At 32.5% G+C, this 24,411-nt stretch overlaps 1 protein-coding gene across 1 annotated transcript in view; it reads right to left on the bottom strand.

The window, feature by feature from the left end:
* LOC132754542 (uncharacterized) overlaps positions 1–24,411 on the bottom strand; it is a 68,647-nt gene that overhangs the window by 26,874 nt on the left and 17,362 nt on the right. The window contains exons 2-3 of the mRNA XM_060745182.1: positions 1,814–1,949; positions 5–81 (exon numbers count right to left, since the gene is read on the bottom strand). Of these exons, the coding sequence (XP_060601165.1) occupies positions 5–81; positions 1,814–1,949 (213 nt within the window). The remainder of the gene's footprint in view (positions 1–4; positions 82–1,813; positions 1,950–24,411) is intronic.

Here is a 24,411-nt window from a genome sequence, read left to right on the forward strand (position 1 = left end):
TTACTCTCTTTATACTGTAGAAGATTTAGATGCCACTGGGTGAACACAAGACATGTGAAACATTTTCTATTAGTAGCATCTCTGGAAAAAAAGAAGGAAGAAAGAAAATTATTTTCTAGATAAAGAGACATAAACTAAGTAAACTGTCAGGCACATATGGTGAAAAATATATAGTAGTAATAGGCAGACTTCACAGAAAGTATCATATCAACTCAGAACATATCAACATGAAGTAACAAACAATATAATATATAAATGGTTAACCAATCCCCTTTGACAAACAGTTGAGTGTAACTGACAACTACATTTCATACACGTATATTGAAAAACAATGACAAAACATTAACATTATTTCTAAAATTTTGATTGTATTTGAATTAAATGACAGTATATTATGTTCCTGTTTTCTGCTTACTGCGCAATAATGTGTTGCAATATTGTTTTTCATTCCATTTGTTCAGAAATAAAACCTGTCATTGACAGTACAAATGTACTCACATAAGTTATTTATTTTCTTCAAAATTGCTTTCTTGACAAACGTCTAAAAAGATGCGTTGTTTTAATAAAATAATTAGAAAACATATGTTTAATTGGATTCTTTAACAGAAATAGAATCATTTCACAGAAATAAATATTATTGCAATTTTTTTCTATTAAACATTTTAAGGTCTTATGATTGTGATGTCATGTGAACATAAATTTAAAAATTTCGTTTTTTAATTAAAAATGATTTCTTTTTGACAAAATAACAATTGTAAGAAAAATTATAACATTTTAGTCCCATGAGCTGTTTTCATATAAATGTAAAAAAAAAACATTAACATTTTAAATCTTAGAGGAATAATTTCAATTATACGTTTTTCTCTTCTAATTCATATTCTTGACAAATCGATTGTCATAATGATATAATGAACCTGTTATACAATTTTTGTTGTGTTTTGAAGTTATAACCTTCCGTATACAAATGTCTATGACAATATGTAGACGTAAATACAGAATATAAAACCCTGCAAACTTTTCGGCTAATACTTCAACTGCAACGTTTGTCACGTTTATTACGCATGTCACACAAGTAAGTGTTCCATAGAAAATGTAAAGTTCGAGGTGTTACAAAATGAAATCTTGAAATATCAAACTTCTTGAAATTATGACAGAACTCATAAACAACCTAACTCCGATTTCCTTTTTCTTTTCATTTTTTCAACTTCAATTATTTTTTCAACTGTTCTTTTAGAAGATTTAACTGTGTGAAGACAATTCGCCTTAGGTTATATTTGATAAAATTCAGGCAATTAGTTCATGATCTTTTAATGAACTGCTGCTCAAACTTGATTTCATTGGTTTTAATCTGTTCTCAGAGACACTAACTAAAATAAACGACTGGCCTCGAGCAAACCTGCAGTCAAGAGTTATATCTCTCCTTGCTGAATGATTACGTATAACGTTGTTAAGTAACTCAAATCATAATTTACAATAAATTAGCAATTATTTTTGTAATTAAAGTAGAAAGGATTTCCTCATTAAGAGAGAACAAATTTCTACTGCAATACCCATCAGCCCAATCTGTCTTGTTTAATGGCTCAAGAAAATTGCCTGCAATAAAACTGCACTACAATGATTGCTTTGAAGTGCTCCGTTTTATTCCATCGATCTACAATATCATAACATCTTTCTCTACTTCTCCTTTTTTGTCTCTTCAGTTCTTACATTAAAAGCAAAAACATGCTTTAAGTCAGACAAGACGTCAAACTTTTTTACATTTGACGTTGTGCATATATGTTGTACAAAGATAGAATGGACGAAAAAATCTTACTTATTGAGCATGAAAAATTTGTTTCCATCCCTCCGTATGCACGTGCCTTTTCGTGACATACTTTTAGCGGAAATTTCTGTGCGGCGTCCCTCATGCCACCTATCCCGCCATTCTTCCGGAAAAACACAATCTGATCCTGTAATAGAGATTAAATAAATAAATAAATAAATAAATAAATAAATAAATAAATAAATAAATAAATAATAGATACATCAATTAATCAACCAATCAATAATCATTTGTCTTAGTTGAAAGTATTTTAAAGGTAACTGTTCGTTTTTGTTACCTATAAAATAGTCTTTTATAACAATTAAAATTCTTATTCTTAACTGCATATTATATAATAAGGTGGTCGTTAAAGAGTTCGGTAAGACAAATGATTTTAGGGGTAACTCGTATTGACTGAGATTATTAATAATTGCTTGAAATCCCGTTCTCATGCTGTGTTGACGAATTATGCAAATGTTGCTTGTTTCTGGTATGTATAGTGTTGTATAGCTGTGATTGTTGTTAAAATTTTATATCTGAGATTCCTATGACGAATTTTCGCATTGAATTAAACTCTATGCTACCGCAATATCTTAAAATTGACTATTACAATACTGTTTGAAAGTACACATATAGAATAAGTTCCGTTTAGTGCTTTTTCATTAATTAAGTTTTCGTCTTATTTCTTATGTTTTGGTTGTCATTTTTTTAAAACAAAATACATAGAAGTATTTCACACAGACAAATATGTTTTTACTTTCATTTTTACATTGCCATAAATATGTAAAAATGTAGGTGTTGCAAGATTTACTTAGATAAAATATCAGTTCTATTCTGTTTAATCTGGGAAATAATGTTTCATAACCTCTCTAATTTATAATTGAAAGCCGGCAATTTTGGAGACGGTTTGACTTCAACTTATCCTCCCCAATGATTTTGGCTTCTAACTTTGAGAGAATACATGAAATTGAACTAAAAAACAACAAAAACAACAACAGAGTTTTTACGATTTGGCTCACCAGAAGCGTTGCCAAATTGTAGTGTTTAATGAATTTATACGAGCAGTGAATAGTAAAAAACAAATTTATCTGGAAGTTTGACATAATTTGCAGCTTAAACTGTCTCAGTTTTCAAGTCAACTGCCATTATTTTAGGATGTTTCTGTAAGTGACAAAATGGAATGACATAGAAATGCACGGCTTTCACAGGTTTGATGAAAGCGAGACACGTGGCGCCAAATTCGTTATATAACTATTAAATATTTTGTAGAGACGAATGCGGATGTTTTATTCCAAGTTTCGTCGGAGGCTTACGGCAACTTCTTCGTTAATGGTATAGAAGAAAATCGCTCTACCTCTATATTGTTATAAAATTACTGTTCCACAAGCGCGAAGTAGTCAATGACAAAAAGCATCTCGCAGACTACGGGCATTTTGTCATAAACTAATGACGTGCATAAAGCCAACAACAACAAGCTATGAATGTTTTATGATAATTCTATAAAACCAGATATCTAAACCAAGCATGGTAACACATCATCAATCAATCTATTAAAAGTAGGAGCAATCTCCCGGGGAATCAATGAACCAGTACACCGCTACAAAAAATCTCCTGTAAATTGTGTGTTTAGACAAAAACGCTAGCTAAGTATGATACATATTATCAGAATTGTTCCAACAGATTTCATGATTTAGCACTTGTGAGTGGCTGTCTATGTTTATAGGCTATAATGGGCTAATGTTGGGTAAATGTTAGCTGTTTTTACGGGGAATTATCAGCCATTGCCTCATTCATCTAAGATATTTATATACGATAATAAATGTTTTGTTGGTACGAGTAATTTATAACCATTTTTATTACCCTTATAAATAACTTTGACGTCCATTCTAGCGCCATATCCGAATAAAACTGCAGAGAAAATGCAATATCTTATGCTTAAATATTTAAAGATTTACAGCTGATGTAAAGATGATGATATTTTGAGTTTATACCTTATTGTTTAATTTAGCATAGACTTAATACGCTATATAATAATGCTATTGCAAAACCTGGTGTGGTATAAAACATCAAACAAAGCAGTGAAATGATGATGATGATAATAAACTTCACGCAAGATTTATGATGCATTTTTTTCTCATGAAGTATATAGGTTCGTATTCAAACATTGGGCGTTTCTCGATATTTTGTTCCATTCTTTGAGGTAACACCTCCCTCGTTAAGTACCAATATATACTACATTGTACATATAAATCGAATTTGAACTCATCTTTACTTCCGTTATTTTTCTATTTTATTTTTCAATAAATTACAATATATAATAAAGAACAAACCGCTCTGTTTAAAGAGCAGTACAAACAGCAACTAGTTAACAATTATTCTTATTATAATAAACAAAATGATATGATGTGTAAAAAGCATATGCCGCTTCTTGAAAAAAAGGGGCGGGGTTTAAGCCCCTCGCGACTTTGGTGATAGATAAATTGTCACTTTTATTGTGTACTTATCAAGCATAACCAGTATCTATTTCTTCAATGCTTTAATAACATTACAATGTATGTTATTTCTTGATTGTTTTCAATTATTGAAGCACCTAAGTTGCTTTATTAATAGCAATTAAGGTGATATGATGGTCCTACAAGCGTATCTGACACTTTGATCTGCTTGTACAACAAGATATAATTTATTGTTCAGTCAATCATTGAATCATGAGAAGATCTGGAAAGATGAGAACAAGTACAGCGTTCATAGTTCCAATAAAGCTATCGGTGGACACGAGGCCGACAGTAATTATGAAGTATATAACAAGTAATTGAATTGCTGTTAGAAATGGTTTCTGGTCAAATAGATGAAACCTTATTGGCCACTGATGACACTATGATTGAATTGAGCCTCTATATTTGCCCTCGCTGTTTCATGCAATAAATAACCATGGCGTCAAAATTTGTATTTTATCTAGATACAAAAGCCCTTGGATGACATATAAAATTTATATCTTCTATTAACATCTCCGGAATGTTTAATAGGGAACATTTGTGACATAGAAATATCACATATAAATAATGAAAAAAGTAAGATAAGAAACCGATAGTTGAACTTTTACGACATCTCTCCAAAGATACTTGTATGCTCTCAATTTCTGTTTTTAATTTCGCCATCTGGTATTTAAATCAACAGATAATGATTGGAATTGTTTTATTATGCATTGTACATGACGGCTTTGAGACAGAACGATCTTGCAGCAGACGATCAATAAAATCAATTAAGGTGCACAGTCTGAGAGTGCGTGCTAGCATTTCCATTACTTGAAATGAATTTTACGAATTACAATACATGTTGCAAATTTTACGTCAGTTAAAATGTTAAAGCAAAGGCAACAAAAAAGCGGTTGCCGACAGCTTGGATGGCGAATTTTAAAAGCACTAATTCAGTGTGTGTAAATTAAGTTCACTTAACTTGTTTTCGTTATTCTACTTCCATTTCTCGGTATTGCACCAGCAGATACATTTATGTCGGTATGGTAGACTACATTTACATTGTTCACCATTATAAATGCAACACAAGCCTGAATACCTAGCGAGAAAAGATGCTTGTTCAATGCAAATGAGTGCGAGGTTTTTATTCAACTGATTAGAAGTTTATTAAAATATCACGGCGACTGAATGTTTAAAAAACTAGAAGCACTCGTTAACATGTCGGCTGCTTTTTCAAAGAATTCATTCCGCTAATGACATAAACGTACGATCGATCTTTTCTATGAGTCGATTACCGCTGAACCACAAGGAACAAGTTTCTTGGTGCACTGGACAAAAACAGAGGAAATCGAACATGGAGCTTATTGTAACGCCCGGGTTGATTTCTAAACAAGCGCCCCGGATACCCAGTGCGTTAGCTCTTTGAAGTCTGAAAACAACAAAACGTGTATCAGGCGAAACATCGTTTCCAAACGAAAGGGCGTAAATATGAAATAACGCAATGTGAGGTAAAGTGTATTGAAGGATATAATCCCATTATTGCATCTTATAATAATGTCTTTATAAATGTATTCTAAACAAATTTCCATCTCAATTATTAAGAAATTTTAGGGAAAAAAAGAAAATGATGTATAAATCTTGATTAAATTCAAGGATGAATAAAATCCCAAAATGTAAGTTACTGGTTCATTTCATGAAAACATTTAAGGAAAAATAATTCCTTCATTTGGTTAAAAAGGAACATTGTAGACTAAGATAATAATCCCTGTATAAATAGAATCGTCGTCAGAGATTTCGGAGAGAACGTATCAAATTAGGTCTAAATTCCTCATAAGTTTTAGACGTACAACATTGCAAATGACGATTCCTGTTCATTAGCTGAAGGAATTAACCCCTGCCAGCATCAAGTTAGATCAATAAATGGGAGCATCACACTATATTGACATGTTAGAAAAGAACTTCTGTAATACCAATGCTTGTTGTCTCATTGACGTAAAGAGTAATTCGAAATAAACGAATTCGTAATTGCAACACGACCATCGAATACCTAGCGTGACTTAACGCTGCAACTGGATACGGTGTGTACATAAATAACACCCTCGTTAATTATGAATCATTTCTACGCAATGGAAAGACCAAAACAGCATTGCCTCCTATATTTTTTTACAGTCAAAGAGTGTTGGCAGAATATTAAAAATGTATCTGCGGAATGTATAGTTTCTATGTATTAATCTACTAGCTACAATGTAAGGTGGACATGGTGAGGTTAATTTCATAAGTGATAACTTACTGGTAGCTACAGAGTATTCTGTTGTGTTTATGGTTATCGAACGTAACACGTGCAGGAATATGGAGCACGAGTCAATTTGTGATTTATGATCCTCTTGCTTACGAAAAACGAATCATTAAGGTTGCCAATGTTTTCTATTAACAGCGTTATAATAAAGATCTTAAGCGAAAAAAGAATAATAATTTTGCCAAAACTTTGTTTCTATTTCTACATCTTAGAATCTGCTGCGTTCCAAATAATATTACTTAAAATGAATACAGTAAACTGGTAGTGTGTAAACCAGTTAATATAGCTATTTTCTTCACCTACTTTCTTTCTCATATTTGTTATTTATACGTCAATTTGTTTTCGTAAAACTGATACATTATTTTTTCATTCTCGCATCGAAACTTTATATAAAAAAACTGATGAGAAAAAATTGACAAGTTGTTAGTGAATGTTCTCCCGGGGTATTATCAATGGCGGCCTGAAGTGTCTGGAACTTGTTGCTTTTTGCTTTTAGATACGTTTCCTTATAGGCGGGTTTTCTGCGAATTGTTTACTACAAAAGTCAACTTATATCCCTTGAGAAAAGTTGTCAGGATTAATTTGCATATGTAAACAACGTTTGTTTTGTAAGATTTTGGGTAATGTTTGCCATTTTGTTATGTTGATGTTCGTTCACATTTTATGAAGCATGTCTGTGACTTTTTTGTAATTGTTTACATTTCTGAATGGTAGACATATTTCATAGGGAACTTACTCTAAATGTTATCATTCTTTAACCAGGCAGGAATATGATGTTGCTTAGATGTAGAAAAAAACATAACAAATCAAATGTGAAAGCTACATTTTTATAACACAGTTAAATATCGAATTTGGTTTTTGGTTTAATGTAAAAGAAATTGGAGTACCTCGATTAATTTGATTTGATTGTCGTCTTTTATGTTTTGGTGGTTTCAAAATCTAATTTGTTATGTTTCTCAAACTAATATTACAGATTCGATAGGTAAACATTGAATCATTGCATGTTTACGTATCGAATCTGTAATATTAGTTTATATTAGAATATATATTTTCTGTCGCACAATTAAGAACTTAAAACCGGATAATAGGTGGCATGACGGTTAGATGAAAAAAGCAAATCAAGGTTGCAGTGTTGACTCTGTTTGATAGGAATATACTTGGAAAGAATGAGGATCAGGCAACATCAAAGTAGTAAAACAAAAAAATGAAGATATTGCAGTATAATTGTACAACAAAGAAAAAGAAGTACCTAAGTCAATTCTCGGTTACAGATAACACAATATTAATAGCAAAGCATATATCTGATGTACTTGATTGTATACATGTACTAAAAGTGACACTATTATATTAAAAACTGACAAGAAAAGCACAGTAATAATCATCCTATGACTATGACAGAAAAAGTTCACAGAACACCGTCTAAGCGTCTCAGAGACCCTGACTCCGTGATCAATACTTCCTTCACATAACACGCGAACAGTCGCCAATGAACGAAAAGTTTCAACTCACTGATTATGACAGGGCAATCATAACCAGTCCTCGAGGCAAGACTGTCACTGTATGTATATAGGGTTAGTCATACGCTTGTTCCATTATTTCATGCAACAGAGAAAAAATATCATACGGGCGTTTTAATTGGAATCAGTGATTAAAAAGTTGTTGTTTTTTTTTCGCTTGAAATAGTTTTCTATCACGCGCCATTTTTACTACCACATAAAAACATCCCAGTAATTGAAAATTTCAGTCGGTACACTATCTTCAGAAGATATAATATTTTTAAAAATGTGCACAATGGTCTTTATTCTCATAAATAAAGTACAATAGCAAGTTCTACTTCGTGTGCAGTAAACTGTACACTTCATCTATGCAGACTTCGGGTTTTGGTCCTAGACATACATTACATATTTCGTTAGAGATGCACGTGTTTCACAGATGCGCTCGACTTGTTTATATGTATTATCATTGTGTGTTTGATTGGAAATGTAAGCTGACTTAAGAACATCTTCTCCCTTAATATAAAAGATATGGTTTGGATCAATTATTTAGATTCAGACTAGATTCTGTCAAAATATGGCAGATAAAAATCCTTCCTGTCGGAACTCCTTATCGTTACTTCACAGTGAAAATGTTACAATTAATATGCCCTGATGCTACATATTTTTCTGCTAACAATTAATTACCTCTTTAAACTTATTTTATGTTTTCATAGAGCGGCTACCCAGCCAAGATTATCTGGCGGTAATTTTTCAGTCAAAACGGCAAGAATTCTTGATACAAAGACGATTGCTTAGAATCTTTACGATGTTTTTATTCCAGATCCCTTTATAAGCTGACGTTTAATGCCTCTGAATAAATATTTACAGCCAATTTCTTACGAAATCTGTTATTTTGTTTCCAAAACACGCAAATAAAACATTTACAGATTTATTACCGAATGTGAATATGTTGACATAAATAAGTTAATTTTATCAACATAAATGAAAGCAACAGGGATTTCATGTTTCAGGGAGTCTAGCATTGAGAATATTCCAGGCAAGCCGTCTTCCAGACTCATTCATTTCTTTTTTGTTTAAAATATATTCTCTACGGAAAACGTTTAAAATTGAAACCAAATTGATAGTTATATAATATACCGCACTGAATAAAACAAATCTATTTCTTCTTATCTGCCTAAAACTTATTTCAATATCTCTAACTACGTGTGATTCCCAAAAGGAATATATATATATATATATATATGAAGTATGTTAAAATTTTACCAGTAACTGTTTCATTTTGGTAACTGTTAGATTGTGTAAATATTAAAAAAATGTAACGCGCTTTTTTTATTTTAAAATCATTGCGTTGTTTTTATTAAGTTACACACTTTTACGTGTTTTTTTTTTGTCCATTAAAATACATTTATCAAAATTGCTATTACCTATTACATACAATTATAAAATGTAGCACAAAAACATTAAATTGTGACTTTAATGCTCAATTTCATTCACTGTCATTATAACAGCCCATTATAAACAGTTTCCGTTCATCAAAATAATAATGTTAGTATTGCTTGAAATGCATGACGACCTAATGTGTATGTTAGGGAGTCATTAAACATAGTAAATCATCTTTTGTAATTTTAACCATAGGAATTTCAACACTGATTATAATCAGAGAGTGAGAGAGGGTCGTTATCACCGTAATGTATTATCTAAAATCCTTATTTCAATCATTTAACTGTTAAGTTTAACACGGCTGCAAGATCAAAAAACCGTTTACATGAGGGACGAATTAGATCATTCTGTATTTATTTAGCATCTAAATTGTTCTTACTAGACAGATGTATCCCCCTACTTTAACGACAAAAAGTCCCGGTGTTATCTTATTTGAATTTAATAGCGTGACAGAGACATAATTTCTGAAAGCGACGGTTTCGATAATATGTTACCGCTCCGTCAAAATAGAAACAGAATGAAGAAAACAGAATAAATCCGAAATAGCTAACTTACAGACAATTTTGATACATCTAACATTTGCGTTGTCTTCGAAAATTTGTTTCATTCAAAAGTATTCTCGTATAAAGCATTTTATTTATTTAGACTGTATATTAACAAAACTGATCTTAACATCATTTTATTATATGAGCCGCGTCACGACAAAACCAACATAGTGCGTTTGCAACCAGCATGGATCCAGACCAGCCTGCGCATCCGCGCAGTCTGATCAGGATCCATGCTGTTCGCTTACCAACCCTTTTACAAGTAGAGAAACTGATAGCGAACAGCATGGATCCTGATCAGACTGCGCGGATGCGCAGGTTGGTCTGGATCCATGCTGGTCGCAAACGCACTATATTGGTTTTGTCGTGACGCGGCTCATATTATAACAGCGATAGCAGTCTCCAACTGTAGCCCATTATATCTTCTGATGTTACACAATTGGGGTTCAATACCAATCACTGAATGACGAAACCTTGTTAATTTGCCATAAACGTCAGCTTCAAAATAAGGAGGTTTCTGGGCATATATATAAGTCATTATAATTAACATTTACTACAAATTTATCCAATTGTTGTCCAATCTCTCCGTGTGATCTTTATACTAACTCAAAATGAAAAGTTCCTATGAAAACTTGATACTTCTTTATTCATTTTACATTAGCTGGAATCGGATTTTAATGAGACTCTCAACTAAATTTTATTGCCAAACATTCAATTATGTGGCATAAACCGTTTTAATCATGCACAAATATATACGATAGAAAACGGAGGAGCACATGATATGAAATATCATTTTACAAGCTTTTTACAAGAAAAATCACTTTGCACGGAAAGTTTGTTTTAAAAGAAAGCAACACCAAACCAAAACACAACAAAAACAACCAAACATATAACATGACGCAGACTGTAACAATGCGAGGCCAGCGAGGCTACAAACCGGAGCCAACATAAAGATGAAGCAGATTTCGAGAACCAACGTACAGCACTGGGACAAGGTTCAACAAAATGCCGTTGCTGACGGTAGGAGATAATTTTGGAGTATAAACACTTGTCATGTTTAAAACATATGCAATATGTCAACGGAAAAAATATGTGCACTCTGAAATCCGTCACTATATATATCACAAATGCCAAAGATTGTTTTAGTCACCTCATATTTATGGTGTGGTTTTTATCATGACTGAGTGTAGTATGTACTTTAATTAAAAAATGCAGATGTTTGCGCTATACATGTATAATAACGAAATATACCGAGATGATAAAACAAATAGTTCTGGTAAGATATTACGAGTACATTATCTTGCCTTTTTATGTCTAATACATACAGCTCAGCATTTTTATGTCTAATCCCTACGGCCCAGCCTCTTTATGTTTCAACCTGTTTATGTCTAATACCTCGGGTTTCAATATATATGATATCAAAGTTTAATTACACTTAACACGTTTAAATGCTCAGAAATATTCTGCGATATATATATAACTGATCACATATTTTGACATTAAGTAAGTAAGTACTTAAGATATTAAGTAAGTCAGGGAAAGATTGCTTTGTCTTGACAAAAATAAAACGAAAATCTTCACATCTTTGTGTCAGTAGGTTTCAAACATAACTAAAAACTAGAATGACCTTATGTCATCGATGCAATTACCATAAACAGCAAAAAAGCAAGAATCTTGATTAAGTATAATTACATCATGTTTTTGTTCTAATGTTAAAAGAAAAAACATGGGTCTATTTAATACTGTCTCTCACCGCATTCTAGCTCTCACGATATATGGAAATTTGCCCCAGGATACAACAATGTTAAATTATTTAAATTTTCTCAGACACAATAAATTTACAGAGGAGAAAATCTTAAACGAACCTAATTAGAAAAGAATTGCTTGACGAAATGCTTTTCGCTCTGGTTTCCGTGAAACAACTTTGCCTCGGGCTAAAACTGTTAAAAGAAAATCAGTAAATCCAATTATAACAAAAACTAGATTAGTTCCGGAAATACAGACTTTGTATGAGACAGGTTTTCAAAATGATTATATCAAAGTGGTCTCTGTATGAAATTTTAAAATCAGTCCAATTGCTTTATGTACTGGCCAGTTTTGAAAATGTCATATAAATACCAAAGAAGGACATGCAATACCAAATGAGCACATTTTATCTTCTATACGAGGACACCGCGGAGATGACGTGTGTCTGTGGTGACAATCATCCAGATATATATAATATAATAATGTATCCATTATCCGCCGATTCCATTAAACCTGTCTGAAAAAAGGGAAAATGAGTTCTGGAAACAAAGCATCATACACAGTACGTATATAAAGGGTACTAGTTTGTCCAAAATTAAACGTAAAATACAAATTAATTTCTTTCTTTTCGTTTCACACGTCTTTCTTTGCTATGCTGCTTACTATTTTTGAACTGATATGTCCTAAAGGTCTGCTGTGACATATTTTAAGTCTTTCCCGCCATAAAAGAAGAATATCTATTCATACAAGCCATTGAATGCTTTGAAGTTTTTAAGGTATACTGTGGTTTGGACTTTTTTAATATGTTTAATCATCATGTGGGGAGTATAAACAGTTAGCTTCTCGGAAATTACAATTATAGTGTTTTGGTTAAGTAGCAGATGTACCATATATGATACAAAGATCTAAATCAAGGATTTCATTTGTGATGTAAAACAATCATTATCGAGTGGGAAAAAACATATTGAAATGTTCATAGTAATGAAAATATAAAATTTGCGTTGGTAAATTTACGACAAAAGCAATGTTGCTGACTTTGGCTCTTTTCTTTGCTTTCTTCTTTTTTAAGAAGATTGTGTTCAAATCAGGCATTACTGTCAGACGGAATGTAGAGAAATTACAAAGAATAAACAAAGTAGAAAATCCAATCACTGCATCATTACCCAGGGTCGCTGTCAAACTCCCTTTTTCATTGAATGAGTATCGACGTTCCTAATTGGCTGAAATCGTATACGGAGATCAGGCGCATGAAATATGTTCAATCCGTTCCCATAGATACAAATCAAATATGGCCGCAAAACGGAGTTTTAGATTTCTAATCGGATCAGATATTTTCACAGCGCGTGAGATATTTTCCGTTTCGCTGACTTTAAGAAATGATAGTAAAGATATTTCGTAGGCTCATCAGAACATGGGGAAATGTAACTTAATTATGATAAAATGGACCTTCAGAGATAATACGGATGGTTCCGCCATATTGAACGCCGGATTACGCAACACGTGTCAATTCTCGCGTGATTTCGTTAAGAAAGAACGGGAACAGATGGGACATGCAAATACAGTTTCAAGATTCAATTTATCAAACAACGGACCGTAAATGTGTTTCCTAGGCTAATAAGGAACACAATCTTCCAGCAGCCGTAGAACATTGTGACGATATATGTATACTTTATGGAAATTTAATATACATGTAAATTATTTTCATCTTCATATTTCTGTTGATTCAGCTATGTCTGTCGAATATACAAAATATATACTCAGATATATATCTAAAAGATATCTATCTAAGAAATATTGCCTGTTTGTTTGGAAAGTTGACAAATTGATCCATCACAACATATACATATATTCCTGCTAGTTCGAATATCGTTACAACTTATGCCAAAAACTTAAGTTTATCAAGTGAAATTTTATTACAAACGAACTAAAGAACCCATTTTAATGTTTTATATGAGACACAAAGTAAACGTTTAAATCGAAAATGGAAAGGTGGAAAAAATGGAAATGTCTTTAAACATTCTAAACCTGAACACTTTTATTTAACTATGAAAGTAATGCCATAGCTATTGTTGATTATAAAATCTGACATATTGGCAGTTTCGTGTCTGATATAATGGCCCTGAAAACGACTTTTTATAGATTATTAAAACTAGAGGGAAATACAGAAATGGCAAAACGCAGACGTATTTGATACCAGTGTCGCAATCTGCTGTCAATTTCAAAGTCCTTATGGAATGCATATTTCTGTAATTTTCTCGGACAGAATGCATTTTTTACATCGATATCGTATTCAGTGCATAAAGAAATGTCGTGAAAATTAATTCTTAAACCGCGATTAATGCGAGGGCAGAATAGATGACAATATTGTCAGTTCTAATAGCAAATGCGCAGACATTCCACTGGTCTTGAAGAATAGCCATTGAAATAAGTTATTGATTTTGCTCAAGGCCACTGGTCATGTGAATATTTCCAATTACAAAAATGACCATTATCATGTCTTCACAACTAGTGTCCATCAATCCGCATGTCCGGTAGCAAGGTTTCATGAGAAATCATGACACTAATTTATCGTTGACCATATGTCCAGAATGGATGTAGTACGCCCTATTGCCGATAGATGGCGCTGATAAATAAAGGCAATTCGTTATATAGCCATTTTCGATTACAGAATTCAATTTTAACCCATTATTCATGACGTAATATAGTATGTGTGGTCACGATCTTACCCGATTAGCGTTCGTGTGTAAACGAGCTATTAATGATTTTATTCGGATGACTTCGTGTACCACCCTGACATTAATTAGATGTCATGACACCCCAGCTAGATAACTTGTTGAATATGAATTACTCCACAATTTCAATTTATCATACCAGTTCAATAAAAATATACCGTACAATGTCAATAATGTAAGATGTTTATCAAATTAACAATTAATTTTAATCAATAGGAATGCCCGAAAAGTTGTACATTAGAAAGGAATCAACTATATGTTTTAAATGCTGAACTTAGAGTGCCTTATATTATAAGGGACTTTATCATCGTCTATTTAAAATAAAGGGGCACAAAATGAACGATTTCCATTTGAATTTATCAAAGTTGTTAGGATAATAACTTCTAATCTAGCGGCACAACAAGTATAATGCTGGCGGTTTACTTTTTCAAAGAACTAAACTTAGATTTATACATAATGTAAAACATTTGTTGCAATTCAATCAATGTTATTCGTAAAACATTTGCCTTCAAACGGAAAATACCATATGAAAATTGCACGCGTTGTAATTAAATGCTGATTTATGACTGTCATAAATTCTGAAAATTAATTATTAAATACTTTTATGATTTCGTATTTGATTCCTACACTTTATTTTAATACCACACAATCTAATATCTATGCTACATTGCAATAAAATTTAAACCAAACTATTCTCCGTACATAGTTAATAATAACAAATGTATTTATTTTGCTGTAAAGTCTTGTAATATGATAATTAACATCGATAAAACATCACAGACAAAGATTTCCTTCAGTACAAAAATTATGTACATTTGGCAGCACTTTTGCTGTTACGATAATTTAATAACTGCCATAAATCTTTTGAAAACATACCAGTAATAAATGCCGCTAAAGAAAATGGAGGTGATGACAAAATAAACATGTTTTGCCTTAGGGGTTTGGCACCATGACCTTTCAAATCCAAGGGCGACAAAATTTTGACCATTTGATCTAAGCAAACAGTGCATACGAACATTGGATTTGACACCCCGAACAAAAGATCTACAAATTTCAACTCGCTACTTGATAAAAGGGTGATAAAACGTACAATTCAATTATCACAACGCAACCTGTCGACCTCATGTCACCTCCCCGTGCCCCACGGGGACTGTCGCAACTACATGCTACTTTGTTTAAAGATTTGAGAAAATTTTGTTATTAAATTTGTATTTGCATTAGTCACATACTTGAAATAAAAGAGAGAAAAGTATTCAAAAAACATTATAATATCAAATTGTAGGCATATCTTAAATCTTATTGCTCAAGGCAACATTCTGTCCCTGGTCAAAGATTCTGATCGAATAACATTTTATGGGAAAACTTAAGTTTGTGTATTCCACTAATTTGTTCACGGAATAAGTGAAGAAATAAGTCATTTAATATGTAAAAATGATCAAAGTACGTTAAAAGATACGATAGCCCTTAAACAACTTTTTTTTTAAAAACTCTTAATCAAAATATTTATCAGGAAAATCTGTCTAAAAACGATAAATTTCTTTGTGAAATTCTTTACATGGATACTTAAAAAGACCACTTCATAGGACTTTTCCATTCAAATAATTTCAAGTGCAACAATTTCAACTTGTTAACTTTAAGGTCAACCACGACCGTCGATAACAGCAAAACTAACAGCAACACTATACAGATTTCTACATTTTAAAGATATGCACTAGGCACTGTTGATATTAAAATGAAGAAAGGTTTAAAAACTATCGACATTCTAAAATACCAGTTTGACATGTTATTATGTCAATTATTTCTGACATTTTTGACAATTGTTAAACTATTTTTTCAATTATTTATAAACACTGTAACTATCTCCAGTTTGCTTGCTAACATTTTTGTACAAGTAATTTCAGACAATTGTGGCATAATTTAATTATAGAATCGATGAAATTGATTTCCGTGGAAGCAAAACAATCAAAATTAGTAAATGTTTCAAAACTTGACATTTTAATGATGTCAATTTTGTGTAATTGTGATTTTAAGATTATCTTTAAAACGACACTGACATTTTTTTTTCTTGCACACTATTCAGTTTTCTCACGTTTTCTTGATCTTTAATATTAAAGTGGAAAATGATTAACAAAAGCAATACGATATTATGATAAAAACTATGTTTCTTTGTTACGTGTTGTTAATTAACTGTCTATGTCCTATCTTGATTTAAACCATTAACAATATCATTCATAAAACAAAATAAAAAACAACGTTAATGGGATTCAAACTGAGTCACTTTTTAAATTCATGATTTTTTTCCTTCATATACTTTTGGGTTTATCGTAAACAGTTGTTAGAAAAAAACATTTTTATTCCCTCGCCAAATTAACAATACAACGGAGAAAGGTAATTAATGCAAAAATGACATAAAAATAACGTGTAATTAGTCATGTGTCACACCTGTAAAAACTAAATGACAAAATGAGGTAAACGTTAAAGATCACGTGATTAACGTCTAACGTCATGTGAGGTTAAAGATACCGCAAAACTCATCCGTCAACTTAGACAAATGTTTTAAAATAAAATATACACGTTGCTTACTAGTTTAAAATTCATTACCGCTTGAGTCATAATAAAAAATAAAACAAAATTAATCGTGACAGCTTAAGCTTTACGTTGTAGGTGAAAGAAAAATGTCGGACGTTCATCATTCAAATTTAGGGATAAGCTACCGCAAAATCTTGTAAAATACCTGGGTTTATGCCGTTTTTTCAACGAATTCGTCAAAAAATAAACAACGAGATTATCTAGTTATTAATGTAGACAGACAGAAATCGTGAGAATGCATTTCGACTAGCAAAAGGCACCATGCATAGCTAAACCATCTCTACTTAAAATATCCTATTTCTATTTTCTCATAGCATTTACACAAGCAGTTAGATTATACATTTCTTATTCAAGTTATCTAATTTCTTCAAGTTTACCGGTAGCTTATATTATTACAAGTAAACTAATTTTATCTTAGTGAGAAATAAATAAACGGTCTTTAAGATGTTTATTACAGATTTAACGCAAAATGTTTGTAGTTTAGTCCATGCCCTCGTCGTTTTTATGTGTTTTATATACAGTCAAAGTATGCAACTTTATATCGTAGGATGACAGCAGTTCAGGACTGTTCACACAATTTTCTATATAGTTTCAGTGCATTTTGTTTTGCAGCCGTCGAAGGATGATGTGACTTGTTAGTAAAACTGCAACATCTGCCGTGTATCATGAATACAAACATAACAAGTAATGTTAAAGGCTATAATCTAACACAGATAAAAACATAATTATTGCTCCCTTCGTACCGATAACCACCCGTTGCCATAAGATTTACGCCAAACGTACAATTTCCCCAGTTTTCTCATAAATACCATACCCCACCCACTTTTTACCCAAGGGTACACCGGATGACACACGATTTGAGAAAAATTTCCAATTAATTTGATATAATGAGAAGTCACGTATCTCTGTAATGTGTAATTGTTACAGACGGTAGCAAATGCGCCAGGTGTGCGCGGCTTGACCTACCTATCTACTATTGTATCATAGAAATGAACCAGAAGTTTACTACCTCAATCTCGCCTATCTTATCTCATTGATTAAAGGAAAGTGTTTAAAGATACTCAGGTTAACATACAATGAACCAAAAAATTAAACGGGTACTTAAGCATTTGAAATATTTTCAATTTACGAGTGACAATACAATATATTTACATGTTTCAAAACTAAATAAATACGTATCAAAGCTTTAGAAATTCAAAAACTTTTATCATATGTTTTTCCATCTGAATGTCTAAATCAACTAATTTCTTTGCGGGATAAATGTTCAAATAAGTGCGCGGTGGGTAATAGTAAGAATTGCAATTTAAAATAACGAATCTTAGTGGTGATAAGTCCATGTTGAATTTGATAAAACAGTTCAAAAGATTTAATCTGAAGTTTTTTTCCTAGAGATGTCACATTCATCTCATGAAAGGGAGTTTATCTCTTTTCGATAAAGCAAGTGCACCTATGCGCAACTTTTAAACGTGCCAGTGTCTTACCACCAATATTTACTTGTGACCTTAAAAGTATTTGTCAAGATTATCTGTCGTGTTTTGACGGTAAAAGTTAATACGACATCTGATAGGTTATAGTGCGGATAAAGTAAATATTTTAACTGCACAAGTTTAGTAAATTAGACTACTGCTAGTGGGCGACGCAGAAAAACAAATAGAACCTGACACGTAACTAAACTAAATTTATTTGCAAATTGAAAACTGATAGCCCAGTTTACATTTCTGTCAGGTATCCAACCATAACACTGTTTTGTTAATTGATTACACAAACAATAAGTGAAAGATTGAAAGTATCAAATAGTCTGGATATTTTTGTTTTAAATAGTGACAGCTAAGTTAAGTACATGTGTTTACTTCGTACAGGGAAACTCCGAACAAGCAATGACTATAATCTATACTAAAACTTGCGGAAACGCAAAAACAACAAACGCATTTCACCGCAATGTTAACTTCCCTGTATTTATTTTTTTAATATACATGTATCGGATCTAAATACAGCACATTTTTTTTCAACACAGCATGCCCTCCGATAGAATATAGTTAAAAAAATTGTTTAATGTTCATATTTATCTTTAATCTCGGAGCATTTTTTCTTAATTTTTTTTTATATCATTTTGACATAAATAGATGATGATGTCATACAAAGTTGAAATTTTAAGGAAAACCATCCCCGTATTTATATTGAATGAAAAATGGAGAATTTAAGAAACCTTATCTTAACAAGTTTCTTGCTACAGTGCAGTAATTTCAAAGCACAAGAAATGTTCTCTCCTCATATCTATTTTTTATCTCCAGAAATAGCGAGGATATTTTTAAAATAATACAAGATAACATTGCAGACTGGTTTAACATTTCCAAATCTTTACACTATTCTGAAGAAAAAACATTAACATTTTCTAATTTCTCATTAATTTTATTCAATGGTGCTTCACGTGAAATTTGTGAAAGAAAACAGACAGAAGATGCAAGTAAATTTAGTGAATATAGAATGAAAACACGGAGGAGAGAGTCGGTGCAAAAGAGTTTGAATGACAGATTGCATTGAGGTTAAGGTTTGCTGAGCTAATTTAGATGTTTGCCGAAACTATACAGATAATTAGCTCTCAAATGATGAATAAAGACAGAGGATAAGCGTCAGGTTTAACAGATAAATTTTAAACGAACAGGAGATAATGTTTGAAGAACGTCAGTATGTTTGAGGTATATACTTGTTGGTTATTCAATTTGCTGTATATCTTCTTTTTTTTATAGAAACTCTTTACAGTAAACATGCCACGCAGATGTCAGTTTGGATGATATACATGTTCAACTTGTAAAACAATATAGCAAGTGTTCTATTTAGCGAATTTAAATCAAATAACGCTTACAAGATTTGTATCGGAAAATAATAAAGGATCACACTTACATCACTATTTGAGAAAATTATATAATTCAATATTTGTTATCAATTAACGAACGACATACAACATATTTGTTTCTTTTGCATATAAGATCGAAATATACTTCATTGAGTGAACACCAGATGCAATACTGTCACGAGTGACGTAGCCACAAGCGGTGTTCACGTTTATCTAGTAAAAACAAATTTTCTATTCATTCCATGCTTTTTAGTGGTGTAAACTCATTTTGCTCATTTTTTGCCGCATAAACTTATGCACTTTTCTTCATGTCAGAAGTCAGGATGTCACAGTATTCATATGTAACATTTGTCGACTTTTTAACACTAATCGTTATTATGAATATTTTATTTATGACACAGAATACTTCTGACGTTATTTTCATTCATTTGCATTAATTTTGTTTTCATCCACGTCAGAATATATATATTTTGAAAACACTACTTTAAAATCGCCAAAATATATATACATGTGCATGTAAAAGATAAAAAAAAATCACAATGCACCGAGGATTAATGCACCGTCTTAAATGTGCGCTTCTTTTCAATAGATTTGTATGGAAGCACTGGAGGGCCCTTTTGACTTCTGACTTAATGACTTTTGAGTTAAGAGTTATGACTTTTGACTAGGGAGTTTTGACTTTTAACTCAAGATTTATTACTTCTTAGTTGTGAAATTGATTAATTAAACCACACTTTAAGAGAGAGCACGTGAGTAATAAGCGAAGATGGCTGTGTTGTGCCAAAATATAAAATTCGTGTTTGCTTGTTGTTTTCTGTGCACTCTGTTGAAGATAACAGCTGGTGTGGTGCCAGCTTACCTGCCTTTGTCGTCTCCGAATGTTGATAAAGCATCACTCATTGAAGAATGTTTCAAACAAGGTTTTAAATACAGTGAAATTCTTGGATTTTTGCTATTTTGTTGCCACTGCGTCAGCTGAAAAGAATTTTGAAGAAGTTGAACCTGAAACGTCGAGGTGTACATTTGTGATCGCAGTTGAAAAACGTTGTTCGTGTAATTGGCACGGAAATACATTATAGTGGACAGTCTGTCGGTTATCGGACGATATGGTGCCGGCTGAAAGTGAATCATAATATGGATGTTAGCCATAAAGATGTTATGGACATAATGAAGGCAATAGATCCAAATGGTGTTGAAATGAGAAAAGCACATCGACTTTAAAGACGTTTTCTATTGTGAAAAAGGGCCAAACAATATTTGGCATTTAGATGGTTATGATAAGTTGAAACCATTCGGATTTTGTATACACGGAGCGGTAGATGGTTTTTGCAGGAAAGTTATCTGGTTAGAAGTTTCTGACACTAACAGCGATCCAAAACTGATTGCGATATATTATTTGGATGCATTGAAGCGCATTGAAAAAACACCTCGCATACTTCGTTACGATGCTGGAACAGAAAACATGTAGTGTTGTTTGTCTTCTACAGCAGTTTTTTCGGAATGAAGCAACCGAGCACTTTGCTGGTAGTCGCAGCATTATTGTTGGAAGAAGCACTTCTAACCAGCGCATTGAAAGATGGTGGGGTACGCTACGTCAACAAGGAATACAGTGGTGGATTTACTTTTTTTAAGGATTTGCGCGATTCTGGTCGTTTCAATGAACTCGACCAGATACATTGTGAAAATTTGAAATTTTGTTTTATGAACATAATACAAACACACCTGGATAGAATTGCTCAACAGTGGAATGTACTAGAAATTAGAGCTCAGTACTATTCCGACGCACATTACGGAAAACCTGACATTATGTATTTTTTACCTGAAACGTTTGGCGCGCTTGATTATGGTACTGTGGTTGACAAACGTGATGTGACCTGTTGTAAAGACAAGTATTCAGAATGCCAGTAGATGCCGGTTCAGCATTGAATTTGTTCCTGGAGTTGAATAATTTAGTGGCAAACTCGTATGAAGACTGAAGTTTTTTTAAGCCATAAAGTTGTTTTGTGATAGAACAAATGATCAACACAATCCATCATTATCATCATCATCATCATCTACATCATCATGATTATCATTATAAGTAAGTTGACTGCAATGATGATTGTCATGATGCTGCTTATCATGATGAAGGCCGACTAAATAATTATGTTGTTGATGATAAGCAGGAGTTGATTTCGATGAAAATGATTATAATCATGACGATGATGATAACTATATTAAGGTTGATGATCGTGATGATGTTGTAAACTATAGTGTATCGTAAGTGGCATATGTTAATCCTTATGTTTGACAGTCAATTATAACAAACGAATATGTCACGAAAGTCAAATGTTATTTCTACGTTCAAATACATCATGGCTCACAAAGGTCTGTTTGTAACCGTTAACGTTTCAGTCAAGAAAAACTACGGACCTGTGACAAGTGTAGACCGAATTAGTCTGTGCAGGTGCGCAGACTTACTACGGTCTATATACTTAACTTTCAGTTAATTAGAATCTGGCTATTAAAATAAATTCACTGCCTCACGTTCATCTTTGTAGACCAATCGCCCTAGTACGAAACTTGCACAGGATATCTAGCCAGTACTACCGTATTCTTCCATGTAATCGCCCAGGGCGCTTAGAAAATTGTGAAAGGCGGGCGCTTATTAGGAGTCTAGTCTTACAAAAGTATACAATATGTAAGAGTCACAGCTATGCAAATTCTCGTATTTAAAGTGGTCCCGTTTACTGACAAATCACTACAATGGGTTTGAAATGTGAATATTCAGTCTTTCCTTGTGAAATTTTCTAGGCCCGCGGACATGCATAAAAATTTAAAATGTCGATTGTGGTCAGTTGATTTTTTTTCTTTTAAGACAATGTATCCTGGGTGCTTAACCACTTACAAATGGAAAAGAAGGGATGGGCGCTTATAGAAACATTGGCTCTTATTAGGGCGAATAGGTAGTTATCCGTGGTAAGGTCAGCTTCAAGAATTTCCAGGATGACGCATTTGTAAAGCTAAGGACGTTTTAAACGATATTGCAATGACACTTCGTGCACAAAGGTCTGGCTTGTGACTTCGTATTTCTGACTAGAGACTTAAATTCCTATTTATGACTTTTGACTTCTTACTTGTGACTTCCTACTTGTGACTTTTGACTTCCTACTTGTGAGTAGTGACTTCAAACACTTGTGGTCTTGACTTTTTACGTATCGACCTCTATTACAAATGCATGGAATTAATACAGGTTTGGGGATTGGCAAAGGAACAGATATTCAACCGCCATGAAGCTGTACGTGTATCATAAAATACAACTAAAAATATAATTATTCGAGGGCTTGGTGCAAAACAGTTGTATCTCCTTCTGTATCTAGTTTAAGTTACAACCATTTCTCAATAAGCCCTCAAAATGGATTAAACAACTAGACTTTTTGCTAGCCCTAGTATAAAGCGCCCGTGTAGGACAAGGTCATGCACCAAAACTATGTTTTTTTTGTTCTTATTCCACCAGTCCTATTTTACTCGATGACAACAATATCAGTCTCAGCAAAGCTTCTACATAAGCTCACGCGAATTAAAAACTACAATAAGAGCGTAATGGGCAGCACACTCGACTATTCTTAGTTCTTGGTATTAAAATAAAAAACCATCTTAGTCGACAAGGCAGTCAATTTTAACAAAATGCTTGACAGAGTTATCTACCCATGTCTAGGGGTTGGGGTCATGGTGGTTAACAAGTCTGCAAAATTTCAAAGCGATATCTTAAGGGACTTTGAACATGATTGATGTGGTATGAAAAATTGGACAGAACATTAAAAAACGCCGACGCCCGTATGAGGTGAAAGCCCTCCTTATTCTTCGAATAGTCGAGCTATAAATTACAGGATGTATAATCAAGGACGAATAATTGTGTTCTAAAAGCACAACATGTTAGTATTTATTATAATATTGATTTAAAAAAGAACTTTTATCTAACAATAAACAATTGAAGTAAATAAAAATCAGTATTTATTATATTTAGGACCAGCGAACTAGTAGTTGGGGGCTGTTTTTTCTTCTTTGCCTTTCTATTCTTAATGATGTCATTGACTTCCTTTATACGTTGTTTCCTATGTATGCCCTGTAAATTACAAAAAGATAAAAAATTAGAAAGGTGCTTCATTTTGTGCTTCATTTTATCAACATTGCCATTCTTGTGTTTTAATAATATTACACAAGAGATAGTATTTTGTGATTTTGTGTACTTCAGTCAAACATTCTCAATTAATTAGATTCAGAATTACAATTTTCTAATACTAACCATTAACGACACAAAGTATACTGTAATGAGATAATCAGATCACACATGGTTTAGTTGTTTTAATAAAAGATAGCAAATATATTCCGTTACTAATCTTTATTACAAATGGCATATTCTTATTAAGGGGAGGTAATTATAGGAGAACTGGATACATAT

The sequence above is a fragment of the Ruditapes philippinarum genome, unplaced genomic scaffold, assembly GCF_026571515.1.
Source record: "Ruditapes philippinarum isolate M1 unplaced genomic scaffold, ASM2657151v2 ctg139_1_1_1_1, whole genome shotgun sequence".
NCBI classification, from domain to species: Eukaryota; Metazoa; Mollusca; class Bivalvia; order Venerida; family Veneridae; genus Ruditapes; species Ruditapes philippinarum.